The sequence below is a fragment of the Saccoglossus kowalevskii genome, chromosome 12 (assembly GCF_978046115.1).
Source record: "Saccoglossus kowalevskii chromosome 12, keSacKowa6.1, whole genome shotgun sequence".
Classification (NCBI taxonomy): Eukaryota; Metazoa; Hemichordata; class Enteropneusta; family Harrimaniidae; genus Saccoglossus; species Saccoglossus kowalevskii.
The window spans coordinates 35,619,805-35,640,515 of NC_140652.1; the positions used below are offsets into that span (position 1 = coordinate 35,619,805).

Here is a 20,711-nt window from a genome sequence, read left to right on the forward strand (position 1 = left end):
GGTCAAACTGTTTTGGCAGCCTTGTTTGTTTTTATTATTAGAGGACGCTTACGTGCGTAATCATTCCATATTTGGAATTCGCATTTCCTAATATGGTAGGATGGAAATATTACGTAAAATGCTGTAAACAAATACGGCACGCTTTAACTTATGGCGTTACGGTGACAGATGTATAATATTATTAATTAATTCAATGTAATAATATGTTATTATTAAATGGTATATCAGTTTCTTAGTGTTTTAGTGGTGTACTCTACGCCACGGCGATGATGTACGTACGGTCATCACGTACGCTATCGTTTTCGTTCTACTTAATACTGAAACCAGGGACTGAAACACGACAAAGGCGAAACAACATCCTAGATAAAACAGCAAAATGAGAGCAAAATATACATCAATAACCGATATATATATAAAACTTTGTTTATTACCATCTTATTAAAAATAAACATCTTGAAAGTTACATCATCGTTTTATATCATTTACTGATTCTTTTTTATTATATGTTCAATACGGAATTAATGCACGGCGTAATACCGGCGTCTCTTGTCTGGTGACGAAAATAGCTCAGCTAAGCGTGTCCTTGGTCGTTGAGGGCGTTTTAAGAACACTTTTACAATGATATCCCGACATCATGGACATTAGAAGCAAAACATAATCATCTCTGTCAGCCTCGACATGAAAAATTCACGTGATGCATTATTTGATTAACATACTAACTGAAGTACACATTTTCACAGCATGTAGGTTCAGTTTATCTGACGTCATCATTAATTTGGAATTCCACATTTAGTAATTTAGTAATCTCGTCGTCTTCTTACATTTTGTGGCAGTGTTTTATTAAAACGTTATACACTTCATATAATGGAGATTATAACAAGCCATAACATTAGACACATGGGAATGGTATTCTTCGTCCGTGAGTTCAGAGCATTACCATGGTTACAAAGATTCGTATCGCAGCAATGTTGGCAAACGTTATTTCCTATAATAAATAAATAAATAAATAAATAAATAAAAATACTGAACGGATGGGGTTTAAGTAGTAAAGATATTATGTTTTATTTACAAAAGCAACGTATCACAGTATTTTTTCGAATACACGCATTTTTTGGTATTTAATTATTGTAATTACTCACCAGTGGTAGTGTCAATTTCACAGTTGTCATAGCACATAGCAGGGGCAGCACAATCCCTGGCAAACATGATCAGTTGACCTCTCTCCTCTATATAAGTAATCTACGTAGATAAAAGATACTTACGTTATATACACAAACGCGTATTATTCGTAATTATATTATATACAATGGTTGGGTGGAAAACACTAATATGCAAGTGTAGTCATGGTAAGTACCAAAATATGCAGTGGTAAACATCGTATTGCTTCACACAAAGAATACTTAGTCACGTGATACGACAACTATTTGTTCACGATAAATAATAATCCAATGTAACCATCAAAATACAGTATCCAAAAGTAAAATGTCATGTTTTCATGTATATTAAATCTTTAAAATCCGCCACGTGGAATCAAAACCGTAAAATACAATGAACATATATAGGTTCTTTTACTCATGCATTCCCAGATAAGGAAATTTGTGAAACTTTACAACTACTAACAACATGCACATGCACGATGACTTAATAATTCGTTCATACCTGACATTTGGGGTTTTCTTGACGACACGCGGTGACAGTTTTCCCATATTCTATTAAACAGTTCGACGTCAGTTCATTGCACTGGTAACATTGTAGTGACAAAGTAGAGTGCATAGCAAGGCATGCTGGAAAGAAGAAATTCAATAATATCTATTTATCCAATATTTTCACTTACACAGAACATTTGCTTATTGAAATATGATTAATATGTTACTTTTGTTTACTCCCTCTTAGCACAATCACCTGTTGATAGCATGCAAGTGAATATGTGCGCGGCTAAAGCAACAAATGTTGTCGCATTCTGGCCAACCGACATATATATTGCTGTGCATACTTACACATACCACAACACACATAGTAGTAATCCTACTTAATCTTGATGTGAACTATTTATGGAATTTGTTGATGATGGTGACTTTAATTAAAATAACATGAAAATGTTACAACTGCTTGTTTATTTTTCCACGATATCAAACACGTGTATATCTTACCGACGTATATAAATATACTAAAATATGCCATAATATACAGCGTAACCAGAGTCTTCACAACATTATTAATTATCTAATAAGTCTGCAATTAAAAAATAAACATCACTTACATATACAAAAGTAGTCACAATGATCCGACCAATAACAAACCAGTATTTTATAACTTATCCGACTATTCGGACGTGTATTTACTACCAGATAACCCGATAACAGACTAGTACCGTATTACGTGTCCGACTATTCAGACTTGTGTTTACTACCAGATAACCCGATAACAGACTAGTACCGTATCACTTGTCCGACTATTCAGACTTGTGTTTACTACCAGATAACCCGATAACAGACTAGTACCGTATCACTTGTCCGACTATTCAGACTTGTGTTTACTACCAGATAACCTGACAAAAGACCAGTATAATATAACCTGTCTGACTATTTAGACTTGTGTTTACAACCAGATAACCTGATAACAGACTAGTACCGTATCACTTGTCCGACTATTCAGACTTGTGTTTATAACCAGATAACCCGATAACAGACTAGTATCGTATCACTTGTCCGACTATTCAGACTTGTGTTTACTACCAGATAACCCGATAACAGACTAGTACCGTATCACTTGTCCGACTATTCAGACTTGTGTTTACTACCAGATAACCCGATAACAGACTAGCATCGTATCACTTGTCCGACTATTCAGACTTGTGTTTACTACCAGATAACCCGATAACAGACTAGTATCGTATCACTTGTCCGACTATTCAGACTTGTGTTTACTACCAGATAACCCGATAACAGACTAGTACCGTATCACTTGTCCGACTATTCAGACTTGTGTTTACTACCAGATAACCCGATAACAGACTAGTACCGTATCACTTGTCCGACTATTCAGACTTGTGTTTACTACCAGATAACCCGATAACAGACTAGTATCGTATCACTTGTCCGACTATTCAGACTTGTGTTTATAACCAGATAACCCGATAACAGACTAGTACCGTATCACTTGTCCGACTATTCAGACTTGTGTTTACTACCAGATAACCCGATAACAGACTAGTATCGTATTACGTGTCCGACTATTCAGACTTGTGTTTACTACCAGATAACCCGATAACAGACTAGTACCGTATTACGTGTCCGACTATTTAGACTTGTGTTTACTACCAGATAACCCGATAACAGACTAGTACCGTATTACGTGTCCGACTATTCAGACTTGTGTTTACTACCAGATAACCCGATAACAGACTAGTACCGTATTACGTGTCCGACTATTCAGACTTGTGTTTACTACCAGATAACCCGATAACAGACTAGTACCGTATCACTTGTCCGACTATTCAGACTTGTGTTTACTACCAGATAACCCGATAACAGACTAGTACCGTATCACTTGTCCGACTATTCAGACTTGTGTTTACTACCAGATAACCCGATAACAGACTAGTACCGTATTACGTGTCCGACTATTCAGACATGTGTTTACTACCAGATAACCCGATAACAGACTAGTACCGTATCACTTGTCCGACTATTCAGACTTGTGTTTACTACCAGATAACCCGATAACAGACTAGTACCGTATCACTTGTCCGACTATTCAGACTTGTGTTTACTACCAGATAACCCGATAACAGACTAGTACCGTATTACGTGTCCGACTATTCAGACTTGTGTTTACTACCAGATAACCCGATAACAGACTAGTACCGTATTACGTGTCCGACTATTCAGACTTGTGTTTACTACCAGATAACCCAATAACAGACTAGTACCGTATCACTTGTCCGACTATTCAGACTTGTGTTTACTACCAGATAACCCGATAACAGACTAGTACCGTATCACTTGTCCGACTATTCAGACTTGTGTTTACTACCAGATAACCCGATAACAGACTAATACCGTATTACGTGTCCGACTATTCAGACTTGTGTTTACTACCAGATAACCCGATAACAGACTAGTATAATATAACCTGTCTGACTATTTAGACTTGTGTTTACTACCAGATAACCCGATAACAGACTAGTATAGTATCACTTGTCTGACTATTCAGACTTGTGTTTACTACCAGATAACCTGACAAAAAACCAGTATAATATAACCTGTCTGACTATTCAGACTTGTGTTTACTACCAGATAACCCGATAACAGACTAGTATCGTATCACTTGTCCGAATATTCAGACTTGTATTTACTACCAGATAACCCGATAACAGACTAGTACCGTATTACGTGTCCGACTATTCAGACTTGTGTTTACTACCAGATAACCCGATAACAGACTAGTATAGTATCACTTGTCCGACTATTCAGACTTGTGTTTACAACCAGATAACCCGATAACAGACTAGTACCGTATTACGTGTCCGACTATTCAGACTTGTGTTTACTACCAGATAACCTGACAAAAGACCAGTATAATATAACCTGTCTGACTATTTAGACTTGTGTTTACTACCAGATAACCCGATAACAGGCTAGTATCGTATCACTTGTCCGAATATTCAGACTTGTGTTTACTACCAGATAACCCGATAACAGACTAGTACCGTATTACGTGTCCGACTATTCAGACTTGTGTTTACTACCAGATAACCCGATAACAGACTAGTATAATATAACCTGTCTGACTATTTAGACTTGTGTTTACTACCAGATAACCCGATAACAGACTAGTATCGTATCACTTGTCCGAATATTCAGACTTGTGTTTACTACCAGATAACCCGATAACAGACTAGTACCGTATTACGTGTCCGACTATTCAGACTTGTGTTTACTACCAGATAACCCGATAACAGACTAGTACCGTATTACGTGTCCGACTATTCAGACTTGTGTTTACTACCAGATAACCCAATAACAGACTAGTACCGTATCACTTGTCCGACTATTCAGACTTGTGTTTACTACCAGATAACCCGATAACAGACTAGTACCGTATCACTTGTCCGACTATTCAGACTTGTGTTTACTACCAGATAACCCGATAACAGACTAATACCGTATTACGTGTCCGACTATTCAGACTTGTGTTTACTACCAGATAACCCGATAACAGACTAGTATAATATAACCTGTCTGACTATTTAGACTTGTGTTTACTACCAGATAACCCGATAACAGACTAGTATAGTATCACTTGTCTGACTATTCAGACTTGTGTTTACTACCAGATAACCTGACAAAAAACCAGTATAATATAACCTGTCTGACTATTCAGACTTGTGTTTACTACCAGATAACCCGATAACAGACTAGTATCGTATCACTTGTCCGAATATTCAGACTTGTATTTACTACCAGATAACCCGATAACAGACTAGTACCGTATTACGTGTCCGACTATTCAGACTTGTGTTTACTACCAGATAACCCGATAACAGACTAGTATAGTATCACTTGTCCGACTATTCAGACTTGTGTTTACAACCAGATAACCCGATAACAGACTAGTACCGTATTACGTGTCCGACTATTCAGACTTGTGTTTACTACCAGATAACCTGACAAAAGACCAGTATAATATAACCTGTCTGACTATTTAGACTTGTGTTTACTACCAGATAACCCGATAACAGGCTAGTATCGTATCACTTGTCCGAATATTCAGACTTGTGTTTACTACCAGATAACCCGATAACAGACTAGTACCGTATTACGTGTCCGACTATTCAGACTTGTGTTTACTACCAGATAACCCGATAACAGACTAGTATAATATAACCTGTCTGACTATTTAGACTTGTGTTTACTACCAGATAACCCGATAACAGACTAGTATCGTATCACTTGTCCGAATATTCAGACTTGTGTTTACTACCAGATAACCCGATAACAGACTAGTACCGTATTACGTGTCCGACTATTCAGACTTGTGTTTACTACCAGATAACCTGATAACAGACTAGTACCGTATCACTTGTCCGACTATTCAGACTTGTGTTTACTACCAGATAACCCGATAACAGACTAGTACCGTATTACGTGTCCGACTATTCAGACATGTGTTTACTACCAGATAACCCGATAACAGACTAGTACCGTATCACTTGTCCGACTATTCAGACTTGTGTTTACTACCAGATAACCCGATAACAGACTAGTACCGTATCACTTGTCCGACTATTCAGACTTGTGTTTACTACCAGATAACCCGATAACAGACTAGTACCGTATTACGTGTCCGACTATTCAGACTTGTGTTTACTACCAGATAACCCGATAACAGACTAGTACCGTATTACGTGTCCGACTATTCAGACTTGTGTTTACTACCAGATAACCCAATAACAGACTAGTACCGTATCACTTGTCCGACTATTCAGACTTGTGTTTACTACCAGATAACCCGATAACAGACTAGTACCGTATCACTTGTCCGACTATTCAGACTTGTGTTTACTACCAGATAACCCGATAACAGACTAGTATAATATAACCTGTCTGACTATTTAGACTTGTGTTTACTACCAGATAACCCGATAACAGACTAGTATAGTATCACTTGTCTGACTATTCAGACTTGTGTTTACTACCAGATAACCTGACAAAAAACCAGTATAATATAACCTGTCTGACTATTCAGACTTGTGTTTACTACCAGATAACCCGATAACAGACTAGTATCGTATCACTTGTCCGAATATTCAGACTTGTATTTACTACCAGATAACCCGATAACAGACAAGTACCGTATTACGTGTCCGACTATTCAGACTTGTGTTTACTACCAGATAACCCGATAACAGACTAGTATAGTATCACTTGTCCGACTATTCAGACTTGTGTTTACAACCAGATAACCCGATAACAGACTAGTACCGTATTACGTGTCCGACTATTCAGACTTGTGTTTACTACCAGATAACCTGACAAAAGACCAGTATAATATAACCTGTCTGACTATTTAGACTTGTGTTTACTACCAGATAACCCGATAACAGGCTAGTATCGTATCACTTGTCCGAATATTCAGACTTGTGTTTACTACCAGATAACCCGATAACAGACTAGTACCGTATTACGTGTCCGACTATTCAGACTTGTGTTTACTACCAGATAACCCGATAACAGACTAGTATAATATAACCTGTCTGACTATTTAGACTTGTGTTTACTACCAGATAACCCGATAACAGACTAGTATCGTATCACTTGTCCGAATATTCAGACTTGTGTTTACTACCAGATAACCCGATAACAGACTAGTACCGTATTACGTGTCCGACTATTCAGACTTGTGTTTACTACCAGATAACCCGATAACAGACTAGTACCGTATCACTTGTCCGACTATTCAGACTTGTGTTTACTACCAGATAACCTGACAAAAGACCAGTATAATATAACCTGTCTGACTATTCAGACTTGTGTTTACTACCAGATAACCTGACAAAAGACCAGTATAATGTAACCTGTCTGACTATTCAGACTTGTGTTTACTACCAGATAACCTGACAAAAGACCAGTATAATATAACCTGTCTGACTATTCAGACTTGTGTTTACTACCGGATAATCTGACAAAAGACCAGTATAATATAATCTGTCTGACTATTCAGACTTGTGTTTACTACCAGATAACCTGACAAAAGACCAGTATAATATAACCTGTCTGACTATTCAGACTTGTGTTTACTACCAGATAACCTGACAAAAGACCAGTATAATATAACCTGTCTGACTATTCAGACTTGTGTTTACTACCAGATAACCTGACAAACGACCAGTATAATATAACCTGTCTGACTATTCAGACTTGTGTTTACTACCAGATAACCTGACAAAAGATCTAGACCAGTATAATATAACCTGTCTGACTATTCAGACTTGTGTTTACTACCAGATAACCTGACAAAAGACCAGTATAATATAACCTGTCTGACTATTTAGACTTGTGTTTACTACCAGATAACCCGATAACAGGCTAGTATCGTATCACTTGTCCGAATATTCAGACTTGTGTTTACTACCAGATAACCCGATAACAGACTAGTACCGTATTACGTGTCCGACTATTCAGACTTGTGTTTACTACCAGATAACCCGATAACAGACTAGTATAATATAACCTGTCTGACTATTTAGACTTGTGTTTACTACCAGATAACCCGATAACAGACTAGTATCGTATCACTTGTCCGAATATTCAGACTTGTGTTTACTACCAGATAACCCGATAACAGACTAGTACCGTATTACGTGTCCGACTATTCAGACTTGTGTTTACTACCAGATAACCCGATAACAGACTAGTACCGTATCACTTGTCCGACTATTCAGACTTGTGTTTACTACCAGATAACCCGATAACAGACTAGTACCGTATTACGTGTCCGACTATTCAGACATGTGTTTACTACCAGATAACCCGATAACAGACTAGTACCGTATCACTTGTCCGACTATTCAGACTTGTGTTTACTACCAGATAACCCGATAACAGACTAGTACCGTATCACTTGTCCGACTATTCAGACTTGTGTTTACTACCAGATAACCCGATAACAGACTAGTACCGTATTACGTGTCCGACTATTCAGACTTGTGTTTACTACCAGATAACCCGATAACAGACTAGTACCGTATTACGTGTCCGACTATTCAGACTTGTGTTTACTACCAGATAACCCAATAACAGACTAGTACCGTATCACTTGTCCGACTATTCAGACTTGTGTTTACTACCAGATAACCCGATAACAGACTAGTACCGTATCACTTGTCCGACTATTCAGACTTGTGTTTACTACCAGATAACCCGATAACAGACTAGTATAATATAACCTGTCTGACTATTTAGACTTGTGTTTACTACCAGATAACCCGATAACAGACTAGTATAGTATCACTTGTCTGACTATTCAGACTTGTGTTTACTACCAGATAACCTGACAAAAAACCAGTATAATATAACCTGTCTGACTATTCAGACTTGTGTTTACTACCAGATAACCCGATAACAGACTAGTATCGTATCACTTGTCCGAATATTCAGACTTGTATTTACTACCAGATAACCCGATAACAGACAAGTACCGTATTACGTGTCCGACTATTCAGACTTGTGTTTACTACCAGATAACCCGATAACAGACTAGTATAGTATCACTTGTCCGACTATTCAGACTTGTGTTTACAACCAGATAACCCGATAACAGACTAGTACCGTATTACGTGTCCGACTATTCAGACTTGTGTTTACTACCAGATAACCTGACAAAAGACCAGTATAATATAACCTGTCTGACTATTTAGACTTGTGTTTACTACCAGATAACCCGATAACAGGCTAGTATCGTATCACTTGTCCGAATATTCAGACTTGTGTTTACTACCAGATAACCCGATAACAGACTAGTACCGTATTACGTGTCCGACTATTCAGACTTGTGTTTACTACCAGATAACCCGATAACAGACTAGTATAATATAACCTGTCTGACTATTTAGACTTGTGTTTACTACCAGATAACCCGATAACAGACTAGTATCGTATCACTTGTCCGAATATTCAGACTTGTGTTTACTACCAGATAACCCGATAACAGACTAGTACCGTATTACGTGTCCGACTATTCAGACTTGTGTTTACTACCAGATAACCCGATAACAGACTAGTACCGTATCACTTGTCCGACTATTCAGACTTGTGTTTACTACCAGATAACCTGACAAAAGACCAGTATAATATAACCTGTCTGACTATTCAGACTTGTGTTTACTACCAGATAACCTGACAAAAGACCAGTATAATGTAACCTGTCTGACTATTCAGACTTGTGTTTACTACCAGATAACCTGACAAAAGACCAGTATAATATAACCTGTCTGACTATTCAGACTTGTGTTTACTACCGGATAATCTGACAAAAGACCAGTATAATATAATCTGTCTGACTATTCAGACTTGTGTTTACTACCAGATAACCTGACAAAAGACCAGTATAATATAACCTGTCTGACTATTCAGACTTGTGTTTACTACCAGATAACCTGACAAAAGACCAGTATAATATAACCTGTCTGACTATTCAGACTTGTGTTTACTACCAGATAACCTGACAAACGACCAGTATAATATAACCTGTCTGACTATTCAGACTTGTGTTTACTACCAGATAACCTGACAAAAGATCTAGACCAGTATAATATAACCTGTCTGACTATTCAGACTTGTGTTTACTACCAGATAACCTGACAAAAGACCAGTATAATATAACCTGTCTGACTATTCAGACTTGTGTTTACTACCAGATAACCTGACAAAAGACCAGTATAATATAACCTGTCTGACTATTGAGGCCGTAACGACTAACGCGTTCTTAGTCATGTCTCATTCGTAATATATGCGATGAGGGGAAACTGGTAATTACTCAGAACTGGTATCGTCGATACTCCCCATTAGTCCCCATTAGTGACTGTATGCTGTGAACAGTTATCGGTCTATACATTCACTGTATGCTCCATTCAATGGGGGTACAGGTCGAGGGCACTGGAATAATTCTATAGGTGCATTGAAGCATAGTGGACAAAGGATGCAGGGTGGCCATGTGACAAAGACATTCACTGGCAAACCAGACGAGTTTTAAAGCAATGATCCAAGTTACTGTACATTATTACGTGTGTGTTTCTCAGTTTTCATGTTCAAAGATGTAACCTAGGTGATAATCTGGAGGAAGGTGTCAACAACTTCTAAAAAACTGATGTTATTTTCAATTGCCCCCATCAACACCGTCCAAACTCTTTGTCTTAACACATGTCTTCAGAGCACAGTCTGTGTTCAGAGTAATGTCTTGGAAGACAACCCGCACACATTTACAACGATAAAAACACATTCCTGTGGTTCTCACTATAATTTTGCATTGTTTCGTGTGTATAATACTACTCCTTTGCCGTAGTACTATAAATGTGATCCACCAAATTGAATACAGACCACAACGTGTCAGTGTTTTTTGACGTATCCTGGGATGATGATTTACCGGGACAAAAACAAGCTAAGAACATACGGGATATTTACGGTGGTTTAACAGAATGGTCCAGTCCGCCATATTATCGGTTATTTCACATGATAATGCGAAGACACCTACAGCTAATATATATATATATATATGTATGAGTTATTTCGCAGAATAACTTGGTGAAACATACCTGAAGACATGTTTGTTGTCGAACTGCTGGGGATACCCGGATGAGAAGGTCACGCTTCACAATGTCGGGAGATTGATGGATTTCTTATAATAGAAACAAAAGAAAATTTCACGGTACGTAGTCATAATGGACTATAGGACACTACGGTATGCAAATTAGCTTTAGAAACGAAGTTAATTTGTTTTCTTTTATCACACGCCTTCTATTTTAAGGTAAAAAAACGAGGTTCGGGTACGGGTTGTATTTCATCGTTGGTGATTCCATGAGACATTCTAAACTGATACATTAGCGTATGCCCTGGATTATTTCAAAATGACAGAGACTTACAGCTTTTTTGAAAATGACGTAAGTATGTTGGTATCAAACAGACAAAGCAGAGAACGTAACTATATTACAAAAACAACCCATTAAATGGCATCGCTTGTTAACAAGTTCGGTAAAATAATTTGCAAGCGCGCCACCAACGGCGGCGTCTACTTTCATATTTGGCTGCAGAATTGCCTTAGACGAGTAAGTAAAGCCCGAATTCTGGCTAGTATGAGGGGTGGAATATTTGAAATCTTAGGGGGGGGTGGAATCTAGTATCGTCTATCCTGAAGGAGGGGGTCGTGAAAGTGATGGACTGTTTGAAAACCTGGGGTTGGTTAGTGGTGTTTGCACACAGTTATCAATCACGGCTTTTCACTGTTCTCACCAACAAATGTGATTGATACATAGTACTGTTTTGAGATTCATCATTCATCAGAAATAATCACTTCCGAATTTATTATATTTAAATAATATTACTTACATCAGGAACACCAACAATTAGGTTGGCCTACTTTTTGACGCAACCTGTCCAGGTTTAAAAAAAGGAAGAATCGTACTATAACATTGACATGGTTGAATCATTGAAAACACATTAGCAATTTATTCAATAATACCATGTGCACTATCCAATATCAACAATTGATGTAAGAATATTATTATACGTTATATATTATATCTACATTGTCAAGTAAATACATCAGAGAGAAATTGTTTTTAAATAACTTTAAATATAATTGCATTCAAAATTATTCACTAAATTAAGAAAACAAATACATATACATACGGTACTTTAAAGCAATGTGTTAAAGTACAACTATACCACTATTTGCCTCGTGCTCATTGTATGTATGGTTTCTGGTAGAAGAGTGAAAACTAAATTTTCCACAATACAGTAGGCAAAGCACACTTTGGCATACTAAACTTACATAGAATATTGAACATAAATCCGTTTTCGGTACACACGCCGTTTGGGCTCTGAAAAATACGCTTAGAAGAACTAAATAGATATATTTGAATTATACTTATAAGCCATTCATTGTGGATGGAAGACATTTCCCTTATTTGAAATAGTACTTGAAATACACAATTTATGTTCTTTTTTATATTCTTTAAATACGTCACTAAAACTGATGTGCTTATCAAATTGTTGTTCCTTCCAAGCCATTGTCGCTAATTAAACTTTGACAGAACTTTTGCCATCCAAGCTAGACAGCGAACAGGTGAGAATGGAAATTACGTTGCGTCGTTAGATGCTTAGGATGTTCTTTATACAAAGTAAATATGTACTAGGAAAATTTACGATGTTATCAATTTTTAGCAAACAATGTAAGCACAAAACTTATGTTATTTATTAATGTTCCACTTAATACATTGTGTGTTTTTACTTAATTGTTTATCTTATAACACAAGACTACTGTAATTTATCGACCACGTTCAGGCACATGTATTATTATACTTCATGTAACACATATGAACACGTATTCAGTGAATAGTAGACGATTGCGGTCCCCGGACTATGCAAGAAATAGAAATGGCATGGGAAAATAGTCAACATTTGTATTTTAACACCATATGAAAATTGGTGCTTACAAGTCTTAGTAGGGGATTTGGATTATAACACGATCTAAATCCAACGTTAAGCCTATAAACGTTCCATTGTTTTTAGTGCCAAACCCCTTTGTTAAGTACAACAACAAATATTTCGTTGGTGTTTGTGAGCTCTTGTGTGATTGGTCAATGCATGGACAGCTCTTCCACTTCCGTGTTTTACTCCCTATCAATTTGGGCCATGTTTAACCATAGACAGTATAGTAGTATAGTAACACCAATGTCAAACGCCGTATGCCCAACGTAAGCTGGGCTGGAATATTATGATGAGCAAGTAAACAATGACGTCATATTTACTTCGATGCGATGTCACTACTTTCGTATCGAACTACAAGTATCTTTCCGCAATACGCATCTTCCGAACACACAATAGCTATCAAATGTTCTCGTGAACGTGGTTCACTAGTAAAAAAATGTGACTTTTAATATATATGTTCCTGTTTAATTAAATAAAATTAAAAGTTAGTTTCAGACGGCGGTAATGTTTCCGTACATGTTATATTCAGTCCGTACCCCGTTTTCGACAAAATATTTGAATATTTTTGTTTTCATGGTGCATGAATCTTATTATGTTATTGTTTACCGACTATGCTCGTTTTTTATTTTTCTCTGCCACGCATTTTTTTTTTCAAACAGACTTTGAATCCGTATGTTCTCTCGTCTGTCACCATCTTGACTATAGCTCACACCCTTTCAACCGGAATTCATGTCTAAGGTTGTACCCCGTTTTCGACAAAATACTCGAATATTTTAGTTTTCATGATGCATGAATCTTCTTATTATGTTATTTTCCACCGACTGTGCTCGTTTTTTGTTGTTCTCTGTCTTATTTTGAAATTAACTTTCAATCCGTCCGTTTTCATGTCTGTCGTCATCTTGACTACTTATTCACACTCTTTCAAACGGAATGCATGTCTAAGTTTGTACCCCGTATTCGACAAAATACACGAATATTATTGTTTTCATGATGCATGAATCGTCAAATTTTGTTATTTTCACTGACTACACTTGTTTTTTGTTGTTGTCTGTCTCGCATAATTTTAATAGACTTTCATTCCGTTTTCATGTCTGTCGCCATCTTGACTACACGTCCAGTCTTTCAGCCTGAATGCACGTCTACCTACGTTATACCCTGTTTTTATTAATAATTTCAACAAAATAACTCGAATACTTGTGAATAAATGAGGCACGATTGTCTTTATTATTTTATTTTCACTATTTTCGGTTTTTTGCTAGCGTTTCAAAGGGTTTCTTTTACGTGTCGATCACGAAAACGCAAATCTTCGCTATTTTCGATGTTGATGTCCGTGCTCTGAATCACACACACACACAGAGTTGTTAACATGAATTGCTGTGTCTACTGCGTTTGGATCTTCTTCACTATCATTTCCACCGCCATCAAAATCCGAAAAAAAAAACATCGAGCAAATCATCTACACACGGGAACTCGTGATCAGCAACGGCCATTTAGAATACCCATGGAATACCGTAGGCGACTCTCATCAACGAAATTACGCAATTCGCGAGAGTTCACCACTCTCGCCGCCTAAAAACAGACCGTTTTCAAGACGGCACTTTCTTCATAGTAAACAGATGTACCCGTAAACCAATTTTGACAGGAAACAGAAGCATGGTTTAGGAGCTAATTTTTCTTAAATCACTTTGCACCAAAAATACACATTTTTGTGCATATTTCGAACTACAGTGACCATAAAAAAAATACTTAAAAAAAAATTCATACAATAAGCTTTCCAAAAATACAGCCAAAACAAGGTCAGCTTGGACGTTCAGTTGCGAGCATAACACACACAAAAAACGCAGGCAGTGATACATTTCGAAAATAAAAATACAAAATAAACGCAATCAGAGGCGCCGACCACGCGCGTTGGAAATAAATAGAACGCGTTGTGACACAGTCTTACCGGCAATATAATTGGCGATCCGCTCCGCTAGGATTGCCCTTATAATCACTTTTGTTGGCGATCCGCTCCGCTAGGATTGCCCTTATAATCACTTTTGTCGTTTTGTGTGTGTGTCTGTGTGTGTACATTTCCAGTGTTCCAGTGTTCATGTATTATTTCTTCTGTGATTTTTTTGGCTTGGCCGATTTCGTTCAAACTTGGCAGGTAGGTCACACCTTAACCCTAGTTATAAGGAAAAATCTGGAAAAATTTTTTGGTCCACCGTTGCCATAGCAACAGCCAAAAAACTGATTTTTGGATAGCTTCGCGCCAAATGTATCTCCTCCTACAAATTTGGGATAAAATACTTCAAACATAGCTCATTCTACTCAGCTTGAGTGTGGGCACAAAGTTACCATTTGAATTTTTGATATCTGTTTTCATTACCGAGAAATTTGACCCTAAAGTTGGGGTAACTTTTCACCAGCAACGGCTTTTAACTCCTCTGTGATTGTTTCCGCTGGGCCGGTTTTGTTCATACTTCACAGGTAGGTCGTGCCGTCACTAATTGGAAAACAATCCTGGCCCACCATTGCCATTGCAACATCCAAAAACTGATTTTTGAATACTTTCGCCCCAAATGTATTACCTCCTACCAGTTTTATCGGTGTCGCTGGGTGTATATGATAAAGGGAAGTTGTGCAACCAAATTTGCCGAGTTCGCAGTTTTTCGCCAATAAAAAAATAACTAAGGCAACAACTCACGGTTTTTCAGCATTTTTGTAATAAAGACATTATTCTCCATCAATAATCCGCCCAAAACAGGAACATTTCTACTAATTCTTGTGTTTTTTCGACGTTTTTCGAAAAACCTGCGATTAGGCTGTGAAAGTAGAACATTCCGGAGGGGGTGAAATGGAAGAGCCATATTTAACGCCTAAAAATAGAACGCGTATTTTGACCTCTATGCGGTTGTCGCCAAAGAGCCCCGCGTCCATCGCCTGGCAATGCTCTTCCGTTTCACCAGTTGCGTTTTTTTGACTAAAATTTGGGCAGTACTGTCAGTCACGAAAATTGATGAATAAATTAATACACATAAAATATGAATCACGGGCTAATTCAATGGTCACCGAACACTCCACTGTGGCAAGATAGTAGCGTACTGTATATTTGACCCAGATTTGACAAGCGTGGTACAGTTTTTTGCGCGTGTCCATAATAACGCGCACAAAGGATTGTGGGGCCTTTATTTGCTGGCATTCTTGACTTTTGACTGCAGTTCTTTTTTATATTTTAAAGTAAATGCTTTTGATATGCTCTTAGGTTTCTTAATATCCGTCTGAAATTCTGGACTGTGGTCATATTTTTCGATTAGGAGTCGTATATTTAAATAACTCACCGTGACTAATGTTTTGCATTATGAAGTATATTATTATGAAGGTCAACTCACTGTACTTTAGGTAAATATTTACCATCTCGTTATTTCATTATTTCGCTTTCCAGCATTTACAGGAAACGCTTCATTCTAGAAAATGCTATCGCAAAACGGTTGGAAATAATAAATGTAACAGCAGAATACGTCCTAGCACAATCACTCGACTAGGAGAGTGATTGCAGTCCTTGTAATAAACTAAGTGACTTCCAAAAACTGAATGGTGTTTGCGAACTTCGTATTAGTTATAAACCGACGTTAGCTTCGCGTTTATGTCACACCATGGAAACAGCCAAAAACATGGTGCTTGTTTTTGAGCGGAGCGGATCGCCAACCAGCCTACCGGCTTGTCGTTTTGTGTGTGTGTGTACATTTCCAGTGTTCACGTATTATTTCTTCTGTGACTTTTTTGGCTTGGCCGATTTCGTTCAAACTTGGCAGGTAGGTCACACCTTAACCCTAGTTATAAGGAAAAATCTGAAAAAAAATTTTTGAGACCACTGTTGCCATAGCAACAGCCAAAAAACTGATTTTTGGATAGCTTCGCGCCAAATGTATCTCCTCCTACAAATTTGGGATGAAACACTTCAAACATAGCTCATTCTACTCAGCTTGAGTGTGGGCACAAAGTTACCATTTGAATTTTTGATATCTGTTTTCATTACCGAGAAATTTGACCCTAAAGTTGGGGTAACTTTTCACCAGCAACGGCTCGGCTGGTTTTGTTCATACTCCACAGGTAGGTCGTGCCGTCACTAATTGGAAAAAAATCCTGGCCCACCACTGCCATTGCAACATCCAAAAACTGATTTTTGAATACTTTCGCCCCAAATGTATTACCTCCTACCAGTTTTGTACACAGTCAGCTGGCATCGGTGTCGCTGGGTGTATATGATAAAGGGAAGTTGTGCAACCAAATTTGCGGAGTTCGCAGTTTTTCGCCAATAAAAAAATAACTAAGGCAACAACTCACGGTTTTTCAGCATTTTTGTAATAAAGACATTATTCTCTATCAATAATCCGCCCAAAACAGAAACATTTCTACTAATTCTTGTGTTTTTTAGACGTTTTTCGAAAAACCTACTATTAGGCTGCAAAAGTAGAACATTCCGGAGGGGGCGAAAGGGAAGAGCCAAATTTAACGCGTATTTTGACCTCTATATGCGGTCATTGCCAAAGAGCCCTGCGTCCATCGCCTGGCGATGCTCTTCCGTTTCACCCGTTGCGTTTTTTGACTAAAATTTGGGCAGTACTGTCAGTCACGAAAATTGATGAATAAATTAATACACATAAAATATGAATCACGGGCTAATTCAATGGTCACCGAACACTCCACTACTAAACAATCTGTGGCAAGATAGTAGCGTACTGTACATTTGACCCAGATTTGACAAGCGTGGTAGTGGTACAGTTTTGTGCGCGTGTCCGTAATAACGCACACAAAGGATTGTGGGACAGAGTCCTTTATTTGCTGGCATTCTTGACTTTTGACTGCAGTTCTTTTTTATATTTTAGAGTAAATGCTTCTGATATGCTCTTAGGTTGCTTAATATCCGTCTGAAATTCTGGACTGTGGTCATATTTTTCGATTAGGAGTCGTATATTTAAATTACTCACTGTGACTAGTGTTTTGCATTATGAAGTATATTGTTATGAAGGTCAACACAATTTAGGTAAATATTTACCATTTCGTTATTTCATTATTTCGCTTTCCAGCATTTACGGGAAACGCTTCATTCTAAAAAATGCTATCGCAAAACGGTTGGAAATAATAAATGTAACAGCAGAATACGTCCTAGCACAGTAACTCTACTAGGAGAGAGTAACTGTGGTCCTAGTACTAAACTAAGTGACTTCTAAAGACTGAATTGTGTTTGCGAACTGCGTATTAGTTATAAACCGACGTCAGCTTCACGTTTATGTCACCATGGAAACAACCAAAAAAACATGTTGCTTGTTTTTGAGCGGAGCGGATCGCCAACCAGTCTACCGGCTTGTTATGATGTTTCCCAACGCACTTATATTTAATACATTGACGAAAAACACCACAAGGAAAATGTAAATCAGGCTTGTAATTACTAGTAACTCAACTCGAACGCAATATTCATCACTGTAAAAGCACAGGGAGCCCAGGAACTATAACCAACTGTAATACGCAGTCTCTATGAGCGGGGGGGGGGGATATCGGCTGGTATCTAGTGTAAGAAATAGACAAGGGATGAAGGCTCCAGCCAGCTCACATTTTTTAAACTCGAAAAAACAGACGAAAAGAATGAAAAATAAAATATAAAAAAAATACCAGGTTGAAGAATATTAGTTGCTTCTTCAAATTTCGCCAAAGCCCTACCCACATTTTACCGATATCTGCAGAATAAATCAAGAAAACTACACAAATTTACTCCATTTAGGAATTCCTAACGGTTTGCCCGAACGCACGGCACAGTTGGAGGCGTGGCCTGTTCAGCATTTGTCAACAACCAATCACAAGACTGGTTACGAACCACATCGAGGTCACGACTCGGTTAGCCTTGTTCAACTGGTTCGTAACCAGTCTTGTGATTGGTTGTTGACAAATGCTGAACAGGTCACGCCTCCAACGGTGTCGTGCGTTCAGACTAACCGTTAGGAATTCCTAAATGGAGTCAATTTGTGTAGTTTTCTTGGTTTATTATTCAGATATCGGTAAAATGTAGGTAAGGCTTTGGCGAAATTCGAAGGAGCAACTAATATTCTTCAACCTGGTATTTTTTTTAGATGTTATTTTTTATTTGTTTCGTCTGTTTTTTCGAGTTTAAAAAATGTGAGCTGGCTGGAGCCTTCATCCCTTGTCTATTTCTTACACTAGATACCAGTCGATACCCCCCCCCCCCCGCTCATAGAGCCTGCGTATTACAGTTGGTTATAGTTCCTGGGCTCCCTGTGGCTGGAGTTGCTTGTCTTTCCTACTATATTGTCTATCGTAGTACCAGTACTAGTATACGCGGGGAGGGAGTCCAGAGAGGGAACAGCCAGCATCCCTTTTACGGGAAAACGTGAAATCTCGACGGATTTGTTTCGTTCTCACATGTAATATTAGGTTTTGCGGGCTTCTGAGTTCAAAAATGATGACTAAATCAGCTAAAAAGCAAGCGTTTAGAAACATACCTATGCAGAAGTTGGTTTGCCAGTACTTAATCCATTTTTAACACCTAGGCTACTCTATTGACATTGGTTGTTTATTTCATGGATTTGGCACTTGAGGTAACTGATAAGCCGTGTCGAAAACGTGCACAAAACGACCATTCTGTGCACGTTTTCGACACGGATTAAAAACCAGTTGTAAGCACAAATTGTCATATGACTGGCTTGTGTGGTGAAGTTATTCCTTCATATTTCGAAATTATTCGAAGTTATATATTACTATTGTTATTGTGATATTGTTAAAACGTTAACAAATACATATGTTTTAATCTGTTTCCAAATAATAATAATTCCCATTATATATAAAGAGAAGTTATCTCCCATAATGATGCCTTACGTATATGCGCAATAACATGCTCAGTAATGCTAAAATGCATCAAAATAAAGCTTGACATACACACATGACGTCATATATACATGCATTCGTTTCAAAATGGCCGAACCTTGAATAGAGGAATGTCATTTAAACCTAAAACACACTAATGCAGATCGGATTTGAAATGGAAGAATACAATTCTGGTACCTGACACGATTTGACAATCACGTTCAAACTACACACGTACATCATACCTCATCCACATGTCTTTCACTCACTTTTCATGTTGAAAAGCGGTCCTGTTAGTGCTAAACAATTAATACATCAATACTAGACACGAAGATAAAGATTTAGTTATTAAAGTTATTGTTCATACATGACCTATTGTACTCACTACATAGTTGGTAATTGTAATCATCTTCTTTTAGTCATAATTCAAGACAAATAAATTACATATATATCGGGAATATAACAGACTACATTTTTCAAGTGTAATCGGTATCTGTGAAAATTATTATTGGTGCGAGTATACATTTTGCTATGAAATATTATTAATATTATATTTCTGAATTCAGTTGTCAAAATCAGTTTTCAAAACACATGAATTTTATATTGTCGAAAACGGAAAGTCTTTATCTCTATGTTGTCTGC

The 20,711-nt window shown here is 37.6% G+C and overlaps 1 protein-coding gene across 1 annotated transcript; it reads right to left on the minus strand.

The window, feature by feature from the left end:
* Positions 1–407: 407 nt before the first annotated feature.
* Positions 408–11,355, minus strand: LOC100374394 (uncharacterized). Its single transcript, XM_085506254.1, has 5 exons — positions 11,315–11,355; positions 2,151–2,232; positions 1,660–1,784; positions 1,140–1,239; positions 408–985 (listed from the first exon to the last, which is right to left on the minus strand). Exons 2-5 carry the CDS (start codon positions 2,179–2,181, stop codon positions 858–860), a joined length of 384 nt encoding a protein of 127 aa, XP_085362380.1. The 5' UTR covers positions 2,182–2,232; positions 11,315–11,355; the 3' UTR covers positions 408–857.
* Positions 11,356–20,711: the final 9,356 nt, after the last annotated feature.

Excerpts from the sequence above, each read along its gene's own strand:
- LOC100374394 (XM_085506254.1), bottom strand. The coding sequence starts at position 2,181 with ATGGCATATTTTAGTATATTTATATACGTCG. Across the intron at positions 1,785-2,150 it reads TAGTATATTTATATACGTCG|CATGCCTTGCTATGCACTCT; the intron begins GTAAGATATACA and ends TCTTCTTTCCAG. Across the intron at positions 1,240-1,659 it reads AAGAAAACCCCAAATGTCAG|ATTACTTATATAGAGGAGAG; the intron begins GTATGAACGAAT and ends TTATCTACGTAG.